Source organism: Tamandua tetradactyla, chromosome 6 (assembly GCF_023851605.1).
Source record: "Tamandua tetradactyla isolate mTamTet1 chromosome 6, mTamTet1.pri, whole genome shotgun sequence".
In the NCBI taxonomy this organism is placed as follows: domain Eukaryota; kingdom Metazoa; phylum Chordata; class Mammalia; order Pilosa; family Myrmecophagidae; genus Tamandua; species Tamandua tetradactyla.
Genome location: NC_135332.1, coordinates 65,689,686 through 65,714,115, shown reverse-complemented (window position 1 = coordinate 65,714,115; position 24,430 = coordinate 65,689,686). Strand labels below are relative to the sequence as shown.

Sequence of the window (24,430 nt, the reverse complement as noted above, 5' to 3'; positions counted from 1 at the left end):
AATAAATGATGAGAAAACATTAGTTAAATGAATGACTGTGTCCTGGCAAAGTATGAGAGATGCTCTATACTAATGATTTCAAATTCCAACGTCTTCAGAAGCCAGGTATGTAGGAACATATAGGGAGTGGCAGGGACTGCGGCCACACAGAGACACTTGTCCATCTAGGGAGTGGCCATCTCTTAGTACCATAAATTTATGCAATGTGGAATGCAAGCTGGAGATGCTGAATTTTTCAAACTTTTAGGAAAAGCCAGGAATTGGGGTTTTATATAAAAATCTCCCAATTCTTAATTGTCAACAAACAATCAAAATATTTGAAAATATTTCTTTGAAGGCCAAGACAAACACCAAAAAAAAAAAAAAAAGCAATTCTATGGGTCTCAAGTTTGGGACCAGTGCTCTGTGTTTCGTTTGCTTCTATCTGATCTTTTTGGGAAATGCTATTCTTCTCCTGCAGTTTTCAAACAGAGGAAACTGGACCTTTCATCAATCAGTCTTCTCAATCAGGGCTCTCTGGCACCCCATGAGCATTTCTCTTTAATCCTCTCTTGGTTTTTGGCTGAGTTTTTTAAACTTAATATTTTTTTATTGTGAAATATAACACATATGCAAAAAGCAATAAATTTCAAAATACATTTTAACAAGTAGTTATAGAACAGATATCAAAATTTGGTATATGTTACAGTTGCACAATTACAGGTTTTTCCTTCAAGCTGCCCTAAAACACTGGAGACTAAAAAGAAATATCAATATGATTCCGTAGTCATAATCACTTGTTAATTCCTATCTTCTCTGTTACCACTCCTCCTTTTCCTTAGATTCTTTTCCCAATCTTTAGGGATATTTGGGTTATGCCCATTTGAACTTTATTCATGTTGAAAACAGATAGGGGGATGGAACTGGTTGATGATCGTGGACTTATCTGGCCTAGGAACTATCTGAAGATTTTAGGTTTCTGAAAAGTAATTGTATTGTGTGAAACTTTTGTGGGATCTCAGATAGAGCCCTAGGTGTTCTTTATATTTAACAGGAATGATGGTTGGTTGGGGTTTGGCAAACTGTGTCAATTAGCAATATCTAGCTAAAACTTGCATAAGGGTAGCCTCTAGAATAGCCTCTCTATTTGAACTCTCTTAGCCACTGATACCTTATTTTGTTACATTTCATTTCCCCCTTTTGGTCAGGAAGGCATTGTCGATCCCCTGGTGCCAGGGCCAGGCTCATCCCTGGGAGTCATGTTCCATGTTGCCAGGAACACTTACACCCCTGGATGTCATGTCCCACATAGGAGGTAATAATTTTATTTGCAGAGTTGGGCTTAAAAAGAGAGAGGTTTGGCTGAATTTTGAAGAAAAATTACCTTGCCATCAATTTATTTAAGTTACATCTTAACCATGTTATGAACTTCCAAGCTCATTCAAAACCTGGTTCTTGGAGAGATTTTGCTTGTATGAAAGCAAATACAAACATTGTAACCTATTCCTGCTCAAAACACCTTTTAGACCTGGGAGGTGTGTTTCCGGTTCAGAAGGAAACATTGGCCTCTCTGGAGCATCTGTGCCCTGAGAACTCCTCTGCTTTCACTTCTGGAACCAGGAACTGTACAATTCAACCTCATGCAAGAGTGGGTCCACCAAGACCAAAGAAACCCCAGGGACCAGGAAAACTCCAAGAGCCATTTTTTCTTCAAATCACTGAAAGCTTCTAAGCATACTGCTGTTTTAGTATTTCTTTCCCTCTACCCAATTTATTTTAACATTTGTTCCCCCGTTATTTATTATTTTTAATCCATATTTTTTACTCATTTGTCCATACCATAGATAAAAGGAGCATCAGACAAGGTTTTCACAATCACAAAATCACTCTGTGAAAGCTGTATCATTATACAGTCATCTTAAAGAAACATGATTACTGGAACACAGCTCTACAGTTTCAGGCACCTCCCCCTAGCCTCTCTAATACACTTTAAACTAAAAAGGGGTTATCTATATAATGCATAAGAATAAACTCCAAGATAACCTCTCAACTCTATTTGAAATCTCTTAGCCACTGACACTTTATTTTGTCTCCTTTCTCTCTTCTCCCTTTCAGTTGAGAAGGTTTTCTCCATCCGTTGATACTGAGTCCCAGCTCATTCTAGGATTTCTGTCCCATGTTGCCAGGGAGGTTTATGCCCCTGGGATCTATGCCCCATGTAGACAGGGGGAGGGTAGTGAGTTTGCTTGCTGTGTTGGCTGAGAGATAGCCCACATCTGAGTAACAAAAGAGGTTCTTTGGGGTGACTCTTGGGCCTATTTTTGAGTAGATTTAGCCTATCCTTTGTGGGGATAAGTTTCATATGAACAAACACCAAGACTGAAGGCTTGGCCTATTGATTTTGTTTTGTCCTCACTGTTGGTGAGAATATCAGGCCTTCTCCTAATGGGGAAGTTGAATTTTTCCCTCTTTCTTACCATTCCCCCAAGAGACTTTGCAAATACTTCTTTATTCACTATTCAAATCATTCTGGCATTTATTGGGGCCTCACTCTGGACAAACCTACAAAGTCTCATGCCCTACTCAAGGTTCCATGTACTTATGGTGTTCAGTTATATTAGGAGATGCACTAGTCAAAATATAAATTTTGTACCAAATAAACATTTTTTACTTTAATCTCACACGTAAGTTAAAGTCTTAAAATATGAATTACCATCTATTTTCAACACCCTGCAATATTAACATTCCTTCCTTCTTCTTCCTCATGCAAAAATATTTTTAAATTTGTACATTTAGTCACTATCATTGTACACTCTAGGCATTCCTAGGTTATAACATCTCAGTCTTTACCATCTATCTTTCCTTATGATTTCATTTGTGCCCCCAACCCTCCTCCCTCTATCATTCTCACATTCAGCTTCATTCAGTGTAATAGCATTATTGTATTATAGTTAGGTAGTACTGTGCTATCCATTTCTGAAGTTTTGCAATCAGTCCTGTTGCACAATCTGTGTCCCTTTAGCTCCAACTACCCAATATCTACCCTATTTCTATCTCCTGATGGTCTCTGTTTTTAACTGAAATTCTCCAAGTTCATTCATTAATATTAGTTCACATTAGTGAGACAATATAGTATTTGTCCTTTTGCTTCTGGCTAATTTCACTAAGCATAATATCTTCAAGGTCCATCCATGTTGTTACGTACTTCATAACTTTATTCTGTCTTACAGCTACATAATATTCCATTGTATGTATATACCACAGCTTGTTTAGCCACTCATCTGTTGGGCAATTTCCATCTCTTGGTAATTGCAAATAATGCTGCAATAAACTTTGGTGTGCAAATGTTCGTTTGTGTCCTTGCCCTCATGTCTTCTGAGCAGATACCTAGCAATGGTATTGCCAGATCATATGGCGATTCTATACTTAGCTTCCTGAGGGACTGCCAAACTGCCATCCACAGGGGTTGTACCATTTACATTCCCACCAACAGTGGGTAAGTGTAACTCTTCATATCCTCTCTCACACTTGTTGTTTTCTCTTTTATTGATAAGGGCCATTCTTGTGGGTGTGAGATGATATCTCATTGTGGTTTTGATTTGCATTTCCCTAATAGCCAGGGAAGTTGACCATCTTTTTATGAGCCTTTTGATCGTTTGTACTTCCTCTTCTGAGAAGTGTCTGTTCATGTCTTTTGCCCGTTTTGTAATTGGGTTGTTTGTCTTCTTGTTGTTGAGTTGAACAGTCTCTTTATATATTCTGGACACTAGACCTTTATCTGATGTATCGTTTCCAAATATTGTCTCCCATTGTGTAGGCTGTCTTTTCACTTTCATGACAAAGTTCTTTGATACACAAATGTGTTTAATTTTGATGAGTTCCCATTTATCTATTTCTTTCTTCAATGCTTGTGCTTTGGGTGTAAGATCTAGGAAACCACCTCCTATTATAAGATTTAAGAGATATTTCCCTACATTTTCTTCTAAAAGTTTTATGGTCTTAGATCTAATTTTTAGGTCTTTGATCCATTTTGAGTTAATTTTTGTATAGGGTGGGAGATATAGATCCTCTTTCATTCTTTTGCATATGGATATCCAGTTCTCTAGGCACCATTTATTGAAGAGATTGCTCTGTCCCAGGTAGGTTGGCTTGACTGCCACAATTGTCCATAGATGAGAGGGTCTATATGTGAACACTCTATTTGATTCCATTGGTCAGTATATCCATCTTTATGCCAGTACCATGCTGTTTTGACCACTGTAGCTTCATAATATGCCTTATTGTCGGGTAGAATGAGACCTCCAACTTCATTTTTTTTTCCCTCAGGGCACCCTGCCCTTCCAGATAATTTTAGTTATTGATTTTGCTATTTCTGAAAAGCAAGTTTTTGGGATTTTAATTGGTATTGCATTGAATCTGTAAATTAATTTAGGTAGAATTGACATATTAACTATATTTGGTCTTCCAATCCATGAATACAGTATCCCCTCCCATTTATTTAAGTCTTCTGTGATTTCTTTTAACAATTTCTTGTAGTTTTCTTTGTATAGGTCTTTTGTATCTTTAGTTAAATTTATTCCTAAATATTTTATTCTGTTTTTTGCAATTGTAAATGGAATTCGTTTCTTGGTTTCCCCCTCAGATTGTTCATTACTAGTGTATAGAAACACTACAGATTTTTGAGTGTTGATCTTGTAACCTGCCACTTTTCTGTACTCATTTATTAGCTCTAGTAGTTTTACTGTGGATTTTTCAGGGTTTTTGACATATGGTATCATATCATTTGCAAAGAGCGAGAGTTTTACTTCTTCCTTTCCAACTCTGATGCCTTGCATTTCTTTTTATTGTCTAATTGTTCTGGCTAGAACTTCCAGCACATAACTAATAATGGTGATAGTGAGTATCCTTGTCTTTTTTCTGATCTTAGTGGGAAAGTTTTCGGTTTTTCCCCATTGAGGATGATGTTAGCTACGGGTTTTTCATATATTCCCTTTATCATGTTGAGGAAGTTCCCTTCCACTCCTATCCTTTGAAGTGTTGCCAACAAGAAAGGATGTTGAATTTTGTCAAATGCCTTCTCTGCATCAATCAAGATAACCATGGTTTTTCTGCTTTGATTTGTTGATATGGTATATTACATTAATTGATTTTCTTATGTTGAACCATCCTTGCATGCCTGGGATGAATCCTACTTTGTCATGGTGTATAATTCTTTTAAAGTGCTCCTGTGTTCTATTTGCACAAATTTTGTTGAGGATTTTTGCATCTATATTCATTAGAGAGCTTGGTCTTTAGTTTTCTTTCCTTGTAATATCTTTGTCTGTCTTTATATGATGGTGATGTTGGCTTCGTAGAATGAGTTAGGTAGCTTTCCCTCCTTTTCAATTTTTTTTTAAGAATTTGAGCAGGATTGGTACTAATTCTTTCTTGAATGTTTGGCAGAATTCACATGTGAAGCCATCTGGTCCTGGACTTTTCTTTTTGGGGAGCTTCTTAATGATTGATTCAATTTCTTTACTTGTTACTGGTTTGTTGAGGTCATCTACTTCTTCTCAAGCCAATGTTGGTTGTTCATGCCTTTCTAGGAAGTTGCCCATTTGATCTACATTTCTAGTTTACTAGCATAGAGTTGTTCATAATATCCTCTCATTACCTCCTTTTTTTCTGTGGGGTCAGTGATTATGTCTCCTCTTCCATTTCTGATTTTTTATTTATTTGCATCCTCTCTCTTCTTATTTTTGTCAACCTCACCAAGGGTCCATCTATGTTATTAATTTTCTCATAGAACTAACTGTTTTGGTTCATGGTTTTGTTGATTTTATTGATTGTTTTCATGTTCTCAATTTCATATATTTCTGCTCTAATCTTCATTATTTCTTTCCTTTTGCTTGCTTTGGGGTTAGTTTGCTGTTCTTTCTCTAGTTTTTCCAAGTGAACAGTTAATTCCTCAATTTTTGTTCTTCTTTTTTGATATAGGCATTTAGGGCAATAAATTTCCTCTTAGCACTGCTTTTGCTGCATCCCATAAATTTTGATATGTTGTGTTTTCATTTTCATTTGCCTCAAGATATTTACTGATTTTTCTTGTAACTTCCTCCTGGATCCACTGGTTGTTTAAGAGTGTGTCGTTGAGCTTCCATATATTTGTGAATTTTCCGGCTCTCTGCCTATTATTGATTTCCAACTTCATTTCTTTATCATCCAAGAAAGTGTTTTGCATGATTTCAATTTTTAAAAATTTTTTGAGACTTGCTTTGTGACCCAGCATATGGTCTATCCTTGAGAACGATCCATGAGCCCTTGAGAAAAAGGTGTATGCTGCTGTTCTGGGTGTAATGTTCTATAAATGTCTGTTAAGTCTAGTTCGTTTATTGTATTATTCAAATTCTGTTTCTTTATTGATCCTATGTCTAGATGTTCTGTCCATTGATGAGGGCAAGGAATTGAAAACTGCAACTATTATGGTAGATGTGTCTATTTCTCTTTTCAGTGTTTGTCTTTTAGTGTATTTTGGAGCACTGTGGCTTGGTGCATAAATATTTATGACTTTTATGTGTTCTTGTTGAATTTTTCCTTTTATTAATATATAGTGTCTTTCTTGTCTATTAATTGTTTTACATTTGAAGTCTAATTTGTTGGATATTAGTATAGCCACTCTTGCTCTTTTCTGATTGTTGTTTGCATGAAATATCTTTCCCCAACCTTTCACTTTCAACCTATGTTTATCCTTGTGTCTAAAATGTGTCTCCTGTAGACATCATATAAATGGGTCCTGTTTTTTAATCCATTCTGCCAGTCTAAGTTTTTGATTGGGGAGTTTAACATTTAGTGTTATTACTGTAAGGGCAGTACTTTCTTCTACCATTTTGCCTTTTGGGTTTTATATGTCATATCTAATTTTTCTTCTTTTTACCTTTACTGATAGTCTCATTTGTACACTCTTCTCCACACTGCTCTCTCCTGTCTTTTCCTATCTGTCTCTAGTGCTCTCTTTAATATTTCTTGCAGAGCCAGTCTCTTGGTCACAAATTCCCTCAGTGATTTTTATGTCTGAAAACATTTTAATTTCCCTCTCATTTTTGAAGGACAATTTTGTTGGATATAGAATTCTTTGTTGGCCATTTTTCTTTTTTAGTATCTTAAATATATCATTCCACTATCTTCCCACTTCCATGGTTTCTGCTGAGAAATCTACACATAGTCTTATTGGGCTTCCCTTGTATGTGATGGATTGCTTTTCTCTTGCTGCTTTCACATTTCTCTCTTTCTCTTTGACATCTGACATTCTGATTAGTAAGTGTCTTTAAGTATGTCTGTGGATCTATTCTGTTTAGGGTATGCTGCACTTCTTGGATCTTTAATTTTAAGTCTTTCATAAGAGTTGGGAAATTTTCAGTGATAATTTCCTCCATCATTTTTTCTCCTCCTTTTTCCTTCTCTTCTCCTTCTGGGATACCCACAACATGTATATTCATGTGCTTCATATTGTCTTTCAATTCCCTGAGTCCCTATTCATATTTTTCCATTCTTTTTTTTTCTGCTTTTGCCACTGTCTGGTTGTGGAACTTTTTTTAATTTTAATTTTTATTTATTAATAAAAAAATTAACAACAAACAAAAATATTAACATATCATTCCACTCTACATATATAATCAGTAATTCTTAATATCATCACATAGTTGCATATTCATCATTTCTTAGAACATTTGCATTGATTTAGAAAAAGAAATAAAAAGACAACAGAAAAAGAAATAAAATGATAACAGAAAAAAAAGATTATACATACCATACCCCTTATCCCTCGCTTTCATTTATCACTAGCATTTCAAACTAAATTTACTTTAACATTTGTTCCCCCTATTATTTATTTTTATTCCATATGTTCTACTCAGCTGTTGATATGGTAGATAAAAGGAGCACCAGACACAAGGTTTTCACAATCACAGAGTCACATTGTGAAAGCTATATCATTGTTCAATCATCAGCAAGAAACGTGGCTACTGGAACACAACTCTACATATTATTTTTCCATTCTTTTCCCTATATTTTCTTTTGCTTGTCAGATTTCAGATGTTCCATCCTCCAGCTCACTAATCCTATCTTCTACCTCTTGGAATCTAATATTATAGGTTTCCATTGTTTTGTTTTGTTTTTCATCCCTTCTACTGTGCCTTTCACTCCCATAAGTTCTGTGATGTATTTTTTCAGACTTTTGATTTCTTCTTTTTGTTCATCCCTTGCCTTCTTTATATCCTCCCTCAATTCATTGATTTGATTTTTGATGAGGTTTTCCATGTCTATTTGAGCATTCTGAATTAATTGTTTCAATTCTTGTATCTCATTTGCATTGTTGGTTTGTTCCTTTGACTGGGCCATATCTTCAATTTTCCTAGTATGATTCATTATTTTTTGCTGGCATCTAGGCATTTAATTTCCTTAATTAGTTTATTCTGAGGATTGTTCTTGCTTTTTTTTACTTAGGATTTTCTTGCTGGATGACTTTGTTGTCTCTCTGTTCTTTGACAATCAGTTCAGCTTATTCTAGACCTCTAGCTTAAGTTTTGTTAAACAGATCAGAATTTTTCAGTTCTTGTTTCTTGCCCTGCCTGTATGGTGCCTTTTACCCCCCTTAGGGGGATCCACTTAGGTATTATAGCCCTCAGTCATATTTTCCCAGACAAAACTTGTCTCCTCTCAGGAGAAAAGAGTCATCTGTGTCAGTTTTCCCTGAGGGTGAGACCCAAGCAGTTTGAAAGATTCTCCTATGAAGCCTCTAGACTCTGTGCTTTTCCTATCCTGCCCTGTATGTGGCACTTGTCTGCCTGCAGGTCCCACCAGTGTAAGGTGATGTGGTACCTTTAACTTCAGCAGACTCTCCCTGCTGGGGATGTGGTTGAGACAGAGAAGAGGTTGTAGGCTGTCTTTAATTGCTTCAGTTTTCCAGACCCTGGGTCTCAATTCCCTGAGGGAGGGGTTCCACCTGACTTGAGTCCCACCCCTTTCCTGTGGAAGGCATAGCCTCCAGACAAACTCTCAGACAAGCTGGGTCTGAGAATTTGACCTTCTTGGGGCAGTTGGAGCCTTTCCTTCAGGGCCCAGACCCTTTCAAGTATTTTGTGCTGTTCAATCCAGAAAAACGTGTTTTTTCCTTCTTTTTCTGTCAACCCTGCCCTCTCTGTGCCGGGGTGGTGTGGGGGGACCAGCAACCTCCACTTTTACTTGAGGTTCAGCTGAGATGGGGGCTTATTTTTAGTAGTCAGAATTTGTTAATTAATTCTCTATTGGAGCTTGGTGGAGCTCACTCTGTTGCTGTTAGTAAAGTCTCTTTCCTTTCCTCTCTGGGAAGCAGTCTGTGGGGGAGGAGCATGGGCTGCCATGGCTTGGGGGACTCACAGTTCTGGGTGGGCTCACAGCTGGCCCAGCTTGTACAGACTGGAATATGCTGTGTGTCCAGTCACTAATATGGCCTCAGCAGTTGTTCTGTTCTGTTCCTGGCTATTTACTAGTTGTTCGCTGCTCTGGAGGACGAACTAAATCCCACACTTCACTAAGCCATCATCTTGGCTCCCTCCTTTTCTTCTTTGGTTTTAGTATTTTTGAAGAAAAACTCACTTCATCTTTCTGTCACTATCTATTCTCAGAGATCAAGCTAGTCAATAAACATTTGACCTTGGAAATTCTTACTAACAGCATAGGACCCCCAAATACCTCTTTTTTAAAAATAGAGTTTCCAATGACAAAACAAGCCTGTATCAAGACATGATGGCTGCAAAATAACTGACAACATTTTTTGAACTCATTTTCATAGGCTCATCTGTATTTTTGTTTTTAGGAAAGACTTTCCATGTTAGGCTTTTGGTAGATAGCTAAGGTCAATTTCAACTACTCTTGGAACTAGAGAGGGGATCCCATAGTTATTAGGTTTATCATGCTAACTTTTATATGGCTTTTAACATGTAATAATGCTTTTATTTGTCATTTTCTCAAATGTGGAATTATATTTTAAAATAACTTTTATTTCCTTTTAATTATTATAAACTAATATATCCTCAATAGGGAAAACATGGGAAATGTGGTAAAAACCAAGGATATTTTGCTACTTTAAAAAAAATTTTCATTGACAAAACAACATACCAGCACATACATTCTTAACATACCAACAATCCATACATGGTGTACAATCAATGGCTCACAATATCATCACATAGTTGTATATTCATCACTGTGATCATTTTTTAGAACATTTGCATCACTCCAGAAAAAGAAATAAAAAGAAAAAAGAAAAAAGAAAAAACTCATACCCCTTACCCCTCCCTCTCATTGACCACTAGTATTTCCATCTATCCAATCTATGTATATTTTTAATTTTAACATTTGTCCCTCTATTATTTATTTATTTTTAATCCATATGTTTACTCATCTGTCCATACCATGCTACTGGTTTTTACAAAGTAAAATATCTGTCATATTGTTTCCTTGATTCCAAGGTTTTTGCATGCTATTTTGATGTAATGTAAGGCCAAGTACTATGAGAAAATATAAAACATTGCACACAATTCATCCAATTGGTAGAGACTATGCTGAGTTAAGGGAAGAGGATTGTGAAAAGGAAAAATGCCATCTCCAACTAAATGAGCCCCAGGCATGCAACAAGGTGAATGGAGTTTGAGGACAGTATGTTGAGTGAAATATGCCAGAAACAAAACGACAAACTTTATAACATTTCACTATTATGAAATAATTATAATGTGCAAACTTGAGAATGAATCTGAGAGCTTTGGTTATCTAGGGAAGGCTTATTGTAAAGGTTCCTAGATTGTAAGTTCTTACAGCAGGCACATCTGTTCCTGAATTGTAATGGTTATTTCTAATTTCTGAGATGCTGAACTCTTTATGTATAATCTGTTTGGTCCCTGGAACTCTGGGTATCTGTCTGATAACTGAGACTTAGAGCTAAGAGTTCTGCAGCTCTGAAAGCTCTGTATTACCCTGTACAGCAACTGTTAAAAAAGCTGAAAAGGAGATCAGAGTTAAAATAGAGATATGAATGAATCAGATCTGGCTGCTTCACTAAGGTAAATCAGCATACTCGGTAAAAGTTGGCATTGACTGTGTTTTAAAACTTCAACTTCTGTGTGAAACCAAAGGAAGAGATATTTATTTGGTGCAAATTTATACTTTCTATAGCACACTATATAATTTATCTTGTATGGTCAGCTTATTTAAACACCATAATTACATAGAACCTTGAATAAGGAATGAGATCTTGTTGGTTTTACCTGTTAATGTGATGCACTGATACATCCCAGAGCAATCTGGTCAGAAAATTAAAAAAAAAAATTGCAATGTCCCCTCAAGGGACTGGGTGAAAACAGAAATTTTAAACTTCCCCACCTGGGGAATTCCTGATATTCTCTCAAGCATTCGGGACTAACAATTTAATATGACGAGCCCTCAATTTTGGAGCTTGCCTTTATGAATCTTACTCCTGCAAAGGGGAAGCTAAGCCTTCTTATACTTATGCCTAAGAGTGACCCCCAGAGAACCTCTTATGTTGGTCAGATGTGGCCTCTCTCTTGAAGCCAATTCTGCAGGTGAACTCACTGCTCTCCCGGCTACATGGGACATGACTCCCTGGGGGGTAAATTTCTCTGGCAACATGGTACATGACTCCCAGGAATGAGCTTGGACAAAGCATTGTGGGACTGTGAAAGTTTTCTTGACTAGAAGGAGGAAGAGAAATGACACGACAGTGGTTGAGAGATTTTAAATAGAGTTGAGAGATCATTCTGGAGCTTACTCTTATGCATTATATATAGATACCCCTTTTTAGTTTTTAGTGGATTAGAACAGTTGGAAAGAAATACATGAAACTGTTGAACTGCCTTGATTCTTGAAGATGATTGTGTAAGTATATAGCTTTTAGTTACAGTGTGACCATGTGATTATGAAAACTTTGTGACTGACACTCCCTTAATCCACTGTATGAACATATGAGTAAAAAATAAAAATAAAAAATAAATAAATAATAGGAGGAGATAAGGCGTATGGGATGATTTGGGTCTTCTTTTTCATTTTTATTCTTATATGTATTTTTTGAGTAATGAAAATGTTCAAAAATTGATTGTGGTAATAAATGCACAACTATATGTTGATACTGTGAACCACTGATTGTAAGCTTTAGAGGATTATATGGTATGTGATTATATCCCAATAAAATTACATTAAAAAAAAGACAACCCAAGTAGATTCACAAAATTTTAGAATAAGAGCATTAAATAAGGTTTCTAAATAAACAATCAACATATAAAAATCAGTATATAAGGGTGTACATGGGTTCAGTGGTAGAATGACCTGGGTTCAATTCCTGGACCATGCACCCCCACCACACAAAAAAATCAATATATTTTGTCTTTACTAGAAATAAATAAGAAGAAAAATAATTTTTACAAAGTTCCATATTGAAAGAAAAAACTCTGTTAAAAAAAAAAAGGGCTCCAGGCCTCACAGGCCTTCTGTACACCTTCCCCCCTCCTACTTTTACCTCCTCACTGCAGTTCAGCTGGAACCATTTTAGAGAGCCAGGGTATGTGTGCACATTTATGCACTGTGTGTATGTGTCTGTGTGTTTGTATATGTGTGTGATCTATATGTATATGCCTGCGTATGTGTTCTGGCTGTCTCACACTTTGTGTGATGGGTCAAATCACAGAAGTTGTTCAGAAATGCTCCATCACTCCTTAAGACCTTCAATTGTGATCTATGGTGAATGCCCTAGGAGAGAAAGATGTACTTTCAGAGATGAACTTAAAATTTTATAGGCATTTCTTTTTCCCATGAATAAAATTAGTTTAGTCAGCATTTAGAATTTGCTAACATCTTTGGTTTTAGGAATAATTCAAAAATCATAAAGCAGTAGCTTTGGGGATATAAGGTGATAGGAGTAATTCAAAGTTGGTCTATTATTATTGTCTGCTTTTATCCTTAATGGACACAAATGGCATGCACATCTGATCTTCTCTAATGCATTTTAACGTCTTTTTATGGGAAGGGCTCACATATCCTATATGTTTGGTAACCTCTTCTACACATTTGGTAAGCATAATACTCATCATAGTACTTACTGAATGAATGAGGTTGAAACTTGCTGCAGAGTCCCATTTTGTTCCAGGCAAAGTAACCAATGAGTCATGTCAGGCTCATTGAGATGGGGACTGTGATAAAGGTTTGAACGTTCTGGCTTTGATCTTAAAGATCTGCCATAGCTAATGAAACACATGGATAAAAATCTCCTGGAGGGATGGGAGTTGCACTGGCTCCCTTATACTGCTTAAGTATGATTAAGTGAAAAATACTAAGTGTAAGTCACCTTGAGAGAAAACTGGTACATTGGGTGGATTTTGCTGAGATCATTCATGATAAAGTAGAGTAGAGAGGCTCGGGCAGCTGCTGGTCGGTAGTGCTCTCGGGCCTCGTTGATTTTCACTTCAGTCACCTTGGCCTCCTGGACCTGTTAGAAAAATAAAAGCAATTCATTATTCTAATCAACCAAGGCTTCTTGAGAATCAACTTGGCCTCTCTGTGTGAGTACATATGTGTGTGTATATATGTGGTAAGGAGGACTGGGATGGGGCTGGTAGGTAGAGAGTTGTAAACCTACTGTGATATTCCATTATTTGAGGTTGAATGATAAAGGAGACGATATACTTCTAATCTTTCACAAGACCGAGGGGTCAACTCTTCCAGTTGGGAGGTGTGGGCCACACAAACCACAAGCTCTATTTCTAATAAGAAATATTTCATGGAAATGCAGAAAATATGTATCACTTGAAAATAAACTAGAATTCCGGACAATAGAAATTCAGAAAAAGCTGTATAATCTTTCTTCTTTTTTCTTTACTTCTATGAAAGAACTAATATATAAATTCACAAAGAAGATCTCTTTCAATGGAATGTTTTAATTTTAGTAAATTTCTTATCAGAGATAAAAAGCCCTGCCTGGTACTCCAAAACAGAGTGAAACTACTAATAATTCATGGAATTTCCCACAGGTAAAAAAACAAAACATGATCTCTATTGAAGATGAGCTCATAATAGACAATTATAGGAGGAAGTGTTTCACCAAAAGAGAGGGTTAGAAGACCTCAAAGACAGGATTAGCATTCCCAGAACTGGAGATAATAAAAGAATTTAAAATACACCATTAATTAAGCATGTTTAAAAGCAGTAGAGAGAAAATAAAGCACAAAACAAGGACATTATGAAAAAAGAACAGCAATATTTAAAGAAGAGCTAAATAGAACTTATAGAAATAAGAATATAATTACTGAAATGAAAAAACTCAGTGCCTAGGTTAAGTAATAATTTAGAGTTGAAATGAGAATAAGCAAACTAGATGATAGAGCTGAGAAAATTTTTAGAAAAGCTCAGACAGAAATAAGGTGGGAGATCTAAAAGAATTTATGAGGCTTGGCAGATAGAATGAGATTCAAAATATACTCAGCAGACTTAAGTAGAGAATGGAGAGAATGAAGGAGAGGCAACATTTGAAGCTTACAATAGTTAAGAATTTTCCAAATTTGATGAAAGACAAGAGTTCTTACTTTGAAGAAGCACATCATTCTTAATTTTAGTACAATAAGCAAGAAGATAAATCTTCAGTATTTAGTGAAGTTTCCAAACATCAAAGATGAAGGGAAAAAATACTAAAAGCAACCAGAAAGAAAAGATCAAGTACCTGGAAGGAAAGCAAAATTAGATTGAAAACAGATTTCTCCACACCAACAATAGTGTGATAAAACAATGGAATACTATTTTCCAAGAGGGAAAAATAAGTCAACCTAGAATTCTATTCTCATTCAAGAATCAAGGTGAAATAAGGATATTTACAGTCAAAATTAAAGGAAATTTACTGTTCACACTCTCTTGAAGGAACAATTATTAGATGGTGTACTTCCAAAAGGAAGTCATGAGATGCAAGAGTTTTTAAAATACATGAATAATCTGAAAGATGACTGCCCCCCCAATGACCAGTTAGGGAGTAGTTGTTAAAATAAGATTGACCTAAAATGTTATAAAACAATAACAGAAGAAGGGAGGGATGATCAGAGTTAAAGCATTCTAAGTTTCTTACATTATTTTGGAAGACATAGATGTAATTCTTAATTTTAGACTTTGTTAAAATTAGTATCTATCTATATCTATACATATACTTAAGTCATATATATAAATATAAATATATATTTCATATGTAAATGGAACAATTAAGGTTAATCATTTAAATAAATAAAAAAACTAGAGTTTTTAAGTACATATAGTAAATAAAATAAAATGAATAACTTCAAAATCAGCAAAGGGTTTAAAAAGAAGTAAAGAAAACTGGACCAATTAAAAAGAATTCACAAAAGGAGAAAAATGAAAACAACAAGCCTAGTTAATAGAAATCACAACATAAGATAACAGAAATCCAACTATATCAATACTCTAAAAAATGTACTTTGGTTTAATTCAGTAGTTAAAAGACAAAGATTCTCAGAAGTGAATGGGGTGGAATAAAAATCATGTAATTTCTCAGACTGGTGTTATCACAAATTGTCTTCTACCTCACATGGGTCGTTAATGCTGTATAGTAATCCTCTGTGTATCCCCACTCATCTTTTATTCCCTTTCTCACACCATTATTATAGACTTTCTCCCTTCTTCCAAAATCCTTCCCTTCCCACCATCCCCTCATTCTCAGCAGATAACCTTTTTTCATACTTTTGCAGATTATAAAGAGGTCATCAGGAAGGAATTCCTTGAATTTTTGCCTCCCCCCCCATTCCTTTAATTTTCTTCCCCCTTTCACCAGTTGCCCTACATGGACCTATAGACCATTTCTAGATTCATGCTTGCTTCCTTTTCCCATATTTCAATGGAAAATGACTCTTCATTTTTCTAAAGATAAGATCCTCATATGTGTTCTGAATTGTATTTCCCCTGGCTTATTTGTGTTACTCAATGAAATTATTCCTTCTTATTTCTGTACTTTCGACTCCTACTCTCAACTGGTTCTTTCTTTTTTTACAATCCATGCATCCCCTTATGTCTAACTAATATCTGAGCAATTCAGGTCTTTACTATGTCAAGGAGAAAATAAAAAGCATTCCAAGGATCATACATCCTTTTTAAGTTACAACCTATTCCCTCTCCCCCATCTTATAGTTTGAGTTGTTTAAAGAGTTGTGTATAATAAATTCCTTTTTATCAACTCCCTTTTACTTTCATGCCAATGAAGTATGGCATCTGCTTTCATTACTTTACTGAAACCATTCTTAACAAGGTCACTGATAACTCCTTTAGGAAAAACTCAATGGACACATCTGAGAATTATCTTATTTGAGTTCTCAGTATCATTTAACACCATCAATAGCCCTTCACTTGTCAGCTAATTGCTGATGACTCTCAGCTAAGATTATGTACCCATAAACCTAAGGAACATTCCCAGATTAATGGATCAAAGACATTCCAAACTCAACACAGCACAAATTGAAACCACTATTTCCTCTCATTCCCAAACTCACGTCTTCTGTGTTCCTTCTTTTAGTGATTAGCTTCAGTACCTACTCAGATGTTTCTTTCCCCAGAAACCGAGTCTCTTTGACGATTCCTTTTTATCCATATATAGTATATCTAATTAATGAACAAGTTCTTCCCTCCCACCTCCTTAATTGCCTTTGCATTTACCCACTTCTTTCCATTACCACTGCCACTGCCTCAATTCAGGACACTGTCCTTCTCTAATCAGAATTACTATACCAGCACCCTAACAGATTCACTCCTCCCTGCATTCACAATCTCTCCTCCAGATTGCAGTTGAAGTGACCTTTCTAAAGCACAAATTTGATGTTACTCTATTGTCTAAAAAGGAAAACAACAACAACAACAACAACCTTTAATTTCCAACACCCATTGGGACAAAGCCCCAAATTCCTGGTATGATTGACAAATCCCTTTGCATTGGATACACAATCTATCTACCATGTTTCCTTATCAGCTATTACTTCCACCACTTTCCCTATGTTCCAGTTCCACTGAAGAGAAATATACTCCTCCCTCTTGCCCAGTATGGGTCAAGTGCTTCTCCCCTGTGTGTCCATGATCATGAATTTGTAACTTCATGTTTACTTATTCCTCTCCCTCAGAAGACTACGTCCTGGAAGCATGGGATTCTAAAAAGTTCCTTGTTGTACTCCTAACATTTGTCACAGGACACATAGCAGCCTCCTAAATATTGAGTGGATGAATGAATTACAAACTCTGCCTGCCTCTATCTAAAGATGTGGAGGTCACAGATAACCACAGCAGCCATGAGCTGACACTAGGTTGGAACTTCCTCCTTTCAGTTTCATCACTCCAACCTTAGCTGCTTGTTACTCCAGAATGGCTTTTCATTTTTCCTACATCATCCCTACCAAGAACAAAGCCTTTCATATTTGGAGAAATCCTAATCATTTGACAATCAGCTTATTTCTTCCAAAGTGTATTGGTCCTGGAAACTCATACAGATATGCTGTGTTTTGCTCAGAACTGGTATACCTACTGTTCTGATGTAAGACCTGGATGAGAATGTGAAAGGGTCTGCATATATTCAGACCCTTTCCTTTCCTACCTGTTGGGAAATGACATGGGATTTGACCCCTTCCCCATCAGGTAATATGTTGTGGTCACACCACAAGCCTTTTGAACATTCTGAAAGAAGGAAGGAAATAAGGAAGTATATAGCTATAATAGTTTCCAAGGATGATACTGTGTTTGAGAACTGAGTTTCCTGAGAAGTCACTGAAATTTTCTGGTTAAAATCAGACTTGTGAGATTTTTCAGCAAGGGTGGACTTTTTTAGGCAGTCAATTTTTCCAGCAATATGATTCCTTAGCCTCACTACAATTCCAAACGATTGAGTTATTAAGTCTGAGTTACCATTCCCTCCCTGGTATCCTATGACCTGCACAGATAAGCTAAGTACTCAATAACAGTTGTGGAGTAGAGTTGTCAAGAACATTTCCAAGTAGGTGGGAACCTCATGATTCAGGATGTGAATTAGTCATTTCAGGAATCTTGCCTAGCTTGGCTTTCTAGAAGAAACTTGGGAAGGTTGAAAATCTATCTGTTTCTCTGACTTATTTTTTCTAAAAGACTAAGTAGAGAGAAAATTTCAAACCTTTGCTTCTCACTCTTGGCTCCCCTCCCAGACTGGCCAGAGGGTTTTTACCTTGATCTCAATTTCTGCAGCTGTCTGCTTGGTGATCTCTAGATTCTCCACCAGGGCTGTTTCACCCAGAAAGTTCCCAGATGCTGAGGAGAGGCGAGAGAGCAGGTTGTCTTCCAAAGTTTTCAGGGTGATTTTGAATCCATTCTGTTGCTTTGTGAGATCTGACTGCAAATATCAAGCAGAATCAGTCAGGCATATGAGTTCAGTTGGAAAAGATATGAATGAATAAATGCTTCTACTGTTGGAAGAGATATGAATGTATAAACACTTATGGGACCAGAGTTCCTTCCCTTAGAGGTACTAAATTAGAGACCTTATTCCATCAGCAGATGAAAGAAGCAGAGGAGTTGAATCCTAACAGAAACGTTTACTAGTCATGGGCCAAGTCACCCTCTCCAATAACCTCAGTGGGGTGACCCATAGTTCCTACCTTAAAGGATTGTTGCACAATGCTTAGTACAGTGCTGATGCACAATGTTCACTAAATGGAACTTATTTCCGTGAGTGGTTAAACAGTAGGGACAAGTTGTAGTTCTTTGGAGGGTCCTCTCCATCACCACTTTAAGCCTCCAAATGAACAGCTTTCTCATGGAATAAGTCTGTTGAAAACCTCAATAGGAACTGTTTTACATAGTTTAGGCAATATCTTCATAGAATCCCTCTTAAGGCTGGAGTGAGGTGCTAATATCTCAGCAGATTTCAACTTTACGTTCTCTTACTGAATGTTAGGATCACATCTTAAAGCACTGGGAGCTCTTAAGTTTTGGGGGTGGGATGGATAGGGGATTTAACTTTGGGTAGCTGTAGCTTCTTTGTTCTATAACAACCTGTGGTTATTGCCCTTAGATCCATGCTGCCTGCCTTAGCATGGAATGAACAATATAACTGCTGTGGGCTCCAAATATGGCCACCCTGGCCTCTTCTCTATCTCTTTTTTTGGATTCTGGTATGTGGTTTTGTTTGTTTGTTTGTGTTTTTTTTAGAATTGCAATTTTTTTAATTGTGAAAGTAATGTCTATACAAAAAAGCAATACATTTCAAAGCACACTGCAAAAATTAGTTGTAGAACAGATTTTAGAGTTTGGTATGGATTACAATCCCACAATTTAAGATTTTTACTTCTAGCTGCTCCAAGACACTGGAAACTAACAGAAATATCACTATAATGATTCAGCAATCATATTCATTTGTTAAATCCTATCTTCTCTGTTATTACTCCACCTTTTCCTTTGATATTTCTCCCAATCTTTAGAGGTGTTTGGGCTATGTCCATTCTAACTTTTCCATGTTGGAAAGGGCTGCTAATATTGTGGGCTAGGGAGATGGAACTAGTTGATATTCTGGAGATCTGGGTTTCAGGATTTATCTGCCCTAGGAGCCCATATGGAGGGTGTAGGTTTCTGGAAAGTAATAATAGTGCATGGAACCTTTGTAGAATCTCAGGTAATGCCCTAGATGTTCTTTATGGTTGGCAGGAATGGTTTCGGTTGGGATTTGGCAAACCATGATAAGTAGTAATGTCTAGCTGAAGGTTGCATAAGAGTAGCCTCTAGAGTAGCCTCTTGACTCTATTTGAACTCTCTCAGCCACTGATACCTTATTTGTTACAATTCTTTTTCCCCTTTTTGTCAGGAAGGCATTGTTGATCCCATAGTGCCAACACCAGACTCATGCCTGGATCTCTGTTTTTTAAAAACATGTATCTCAATCCCATCTTAAGACCAGGGTTCATTGTTATCTCTGCTGCAACTCTGTGCCCAGATACTTTTAAGTGATTTAGGAAGTAGATCAAATTCTGCTTCTTCCTAGAACCTCTTCCTATGTTTAAACTTATTATCCCAGTTTAAATTAGCCCCCATCCCTCTAATTTAATCATTTTTACTTTCTTGATAATTCACATCACTACCTCAAATGACACAATTTGTGCATGTACATTTTTAAGCTTTGGGTTCCTCTACCAGACTATAAACTCCACGAGGGCAAAGCCATGGTTTGCCTAATTTACTACTGAATCCTCAATACTTACAAGTGTGCATGCTGCTGAATTGACAATTCATAGGTATCTGTTGAATCAATTAAGATTGCAGGAAGCAGAGTCTCAGGGAGTCCTGAGCTCAATCTCACAAACACTGCAATTTTGGGGCTATATTTTATAATCTTATCATGTCCAACAAGAAGAAAAAAGGATGCTACCCTAATCACCTAATCAAGTGGGTTGAATCCATTTCTATTACCCTTGCAGAATTGAATTCTCCTTGGTTCTAGACATAAGCATGTGAACAGGTTTGATCAGAGGCCCTCACATACTGGCCCAAGCATATTCGTAGTTCTGTGTCAGACCATGTACTTGGTGATAGGAATGTCCAGTCTCTCAATTATTTTCTGTCTCTCTGTTCTTCAGCTCCATCATCTTTTGCATCCCACATCCCAGCTAGCTAGACAAAGTTGGAGCTCCTCCAAGGTCCGGTTAATCATATTTTGCTCAGCTATAAGACATGGGGAGCACTATAGGATCTAATGACAGAGAACCTTCTGCCTTTCTTTCCCAGTGAATACCTAACTCACCTTTAGTTGCTCCAGGTCTGGTCTCTCCATGCTGACCACAGCAGCCAGCAGCTGGTCCTCCAGGCCATCTCTGGTCACAGTGAAGTTGATCAGGGTAGCTTGAGCTTGCAACTCTGGCTGATAGTGAGGATTGGCCAGCTTGGTGTGAAGGATGAGACGGAACTTGGGATTGTATTCACACTCTTTGTCTCCGATTTTAATAAATCTGGAACCCAAAGGCTCATGTGAGGGTGGGATACTTTTCCATGATATATTTTTGGTGCAGAATTCTAGTGCTACCAGATGTGTTTTTGCAAAATGGTAGCCTTTTTTATTGTTGCAAACAAGAATAATGACATATAGAGATGGATTCCTTTTAGGTGTATCTAGAGTAAGCCCAGGAATCCTTGTATACCCTAATGTGTGATAAACCTTTTCCCATGGCTTCCATGTTTGATTTTGTGCCAATGTAGATTTGTACAATATGAAAGATTCCCAGCAGATGGCAGTAAAGGATTTAGAGGAAGGGCACTTTCTTGTAGTTCACACAAATGTGCTTTATAGTCCAGCTATAAGTCTTTCTTTTCTTGTGGGCATATTTTTCATTGACAGGGAATCATCAGGGAATGATTCCTATGGGTGGCAAGGAGCACAACCTAAGGACTGTAAAAGCAACTTATGGCTTGGGCAGAGAGGGAGGGTCCTGAGTAACTCTTAATTATATTAATTAACTCTTAATTATAAATATCCCCCTTTATTTAGATGCTATCACCCCTCCCCTCATTTCCTTTGTACCACCCCTTCTTTCTGCCATACACCTGCTAATGCCTCTTGAAAGTAACATGGTCTTATCAAATTGACAAAGAACCTACATCTCAGAACTCAGAGGTTTGTCTTGGATAAAAAATATTCATGTTAAAAAGTTGGTCTGCATTCCTACCACTCTCCTTCTGAAGTTCCTTCAGAATAGTCTACTGTGGTCATTTAGAAGGAAATAAATGAGGACAGTGACTGATTCTAAGAAACTTCTCTAGAAGATGAAGGCAACCCTTATGGGGTAAAGAAAGGCATGTGTGCTAGGGGCACGACTTGACCTGAGCTGAGGAGAAGACATCCTAGGCAAAGCAGATCTCTACACATTTCTAAGAGGGCTGTGAACCTGCTCAGCAATACATTCAAGCCTCACCGTCCTTTTTTAATGACTTCTCTCCCAAGTAGGGGTCCCAGAACAGGATCAATGGACTCCTCTAGGTTTTCAATCAGCACCACATCTCCTGCTTCCAGAGCATGTTCTATGGTTTGAAGATAACTGAGGAAGAAAGTCAGGCAATATGAGCCCATGGCAAGGTATGGATTCAAAGGTGATTTAACAAGACAATCCTGGCCTCTGAAGCCCAATGGTAAACAGAGGCACAACTGTTTGGGAAGACTGAAAGTCACTACCTTTTTCTTTATTTAAAATGCTATTTACATATGTTGTTTTCGACAACAAAAAAATCATATTTATGTGATTTTATAAATTTTTAGAAATAACAGAAAAATTACAAAAGAAAAAAGAATATAAGAATTAACTAATTTCATCATTTGTCATTAACATCTATCTTTGTATATTTTATCTTTTCTAGCTTAGTTTTTATATTACTGCATTCATATGGCACATTTGTTTCATAACAAATGTATTAAAATGTACAGTAAACATTTTCCCATGTCATTAAATATTCTCCTAAAACAATTTTGAATTACTATATATTGGACCATATTGATATGCTTTAATTTATTTTAAGCTAGTAAAGATCTAGGTTATTTCGAACTTTTTTGATATTACCAAGATTTTAGTAAACACTTTAAAAGGTTGATTTTCCCTAAAAAAATTTACGTTTGATATAATTCCAGTTAAAGCAATAAATAACAACAAAACTTTACAGATCTTAGCCAAAGATCTTAAAGTTAACCTAAAAGAAAAAAAAATGAGGATGGTAAAGAAAAAAAGTTGATAATGGAGAGGAGAGACATATTATTTAATCCTAAAATATAACTTCAGCAATAGATATACAGGAAGAAGTCTGTAAGAATGTCATACACCAGAAAGTTAGCAGTGTTGATGAATTATATGGGATTTTATTTCTTCCTTTGTGATTTTTTAATAACTCATTCTTTTTAAAATTATGATACAATAATTTATAATGAGAAATACCACAATAAATTTTACTAAATACAAAATTAAATAATTAAGGGCTATTACAATATTAGATAAATGGAAAAGAATAAAGATCCCATTTCATAAAATAAGTTAAAGAATAATAAAAGGGCATCTCTAATTAATCAGGGAAGAGATGGAGAATTCAATAAATGCTGATAGAACAATGGCTAACCATTGGGAAACTGAAAATTAGGTCCCTATTTCATAGAGTGCCTGACAAATATATTTCAGGTAATTAGATTTCAATGTGAAAAGAAAACACATAAAAAACTGAAAACATGTACATGAATATTTCTGGATTATGCTTTGAAGGTGGAGTTAGGCAATAGGATTTTCTGACTTAGCAGATGTGGGGAGTGAGAGAAAGAGGGGAGTGAAGTCTGACACCAGATTTTCTGCCTGGGTGACTAGAAGGTTTGAGTTACCCTTAGCAGAGAAGGGGAAGACCTTGGGTGGATTAAGTTTTGGATAGGTAAGATTAGGAGTTCAGTTATGAAGTCTGAGATGCTGACTAGGCAGTTAGACCAAAGAACCCATCGTTCAGGGCATAGATCTGTGTTGGCAATATAAATATTGTAGTTGTTAGTATAAAGACGGTATTTAAAGTCATGAGACTGGATGAGGTGCCCAAGGGCTTGACTACAGATGCAGATGAGAGGAAGCACCATGACTGAGGCTCTGGGGTGCTCCGATCTTAAAAAGTCAACTGTCAATTGTAAGCTAATAAATTCCAATTGTAGGGCGGGCCATGGTGGCTCAGCAGGTAAGAGTGCTTGCCTGCCATGCCTGAGGACCCGGGTTCGATTCCCGGTGCCTGCCCATGTTTAAAAAAAAAAAAAAATTCCAATTGTTTCACCCAACCCATTTCATGGTATTTGCTTAACTAGCTAAGGAAACTAAAATAGAGACTGAGAAGGAATGATCAGGAAGGTAGGAGTAAAACCATAAAAGTGGGATAGAGAAAGTGCTTCAAGATGGGTAGCATGGCATTGCAGATGGGCCAAGTACGATAAGGATGAATTGGTGGCTATTGGGTTCAGAACACGGAAGCCACGGGTCACCTAGACAAGAATAGTCAGTGGTGGAAGCCCGAATGGAGTGGGTTTAGAACAGAATGGGAAGAGAGGAGTTGTAGACATGATTTCACATGATTCCTTCTAGGAGCTTTCCTGGAAGGAGAGCAAAGAATGAATTCAGTATTGGAAGAATAAGTGCGGTTTAGAAAGTTTCAAATTTTAAAACTGTATTTATTGATTGATTTTAAGATGGGAGGAAACAAGATGTTTGTATACTGGTAAGAAAAATACAGGAAAAAGGGGAAAGCCAATGATGTAAGAAAGGGAGGGTGGTGTGCTAAAGTGGATAAACCTTGGATTTCTAAGTGAGAATGACTGTGGTTTCAATGTTGACTCCATCACTTTCAATGAAGCGCACTTGAGGACATTACTAAACTTCTC

The 24,430-nt window shown here is 36.7% G+C and overlaps 1 protein-coding gene across 10 annotated transcripts in view; it reads right to left on the bottom strand.

Annotated features, from left to right (window-relative positions):
- Positions 1-24,430, bottom strand: part of DNAH9 (dynein axonemal heavy chain 9) — a 372,566-nt gene that overhangs the window by 68,256 nt on the left and 279,880 nt on the right. For all 10 annotated transcript variants that reach the window (XM_077166001.1, XM_077166002.1, XM_077166003.1 and 7 more), the window contains 4 exons: positions 21,960-22,082; positions 20,795-20,999; positions 18,230-18,394; positions 13,349-13,489 (listed from right to left, as the gene is read on the bottom strand). In XM_077166001.1, coding sequence (XP_077022116.1) covers positions 13,349-13,489; positions 18,230-18,394; positions 20,795-20,999; positions 21,960-22,082 — 634 coding nt within the window. The remainder of the gene's footprint in view (positions 1-13,348; positions 13,490-18,229; positions 18,395-20,794; positions 21,000-21,959; positions 22,083-24,430) is intronic.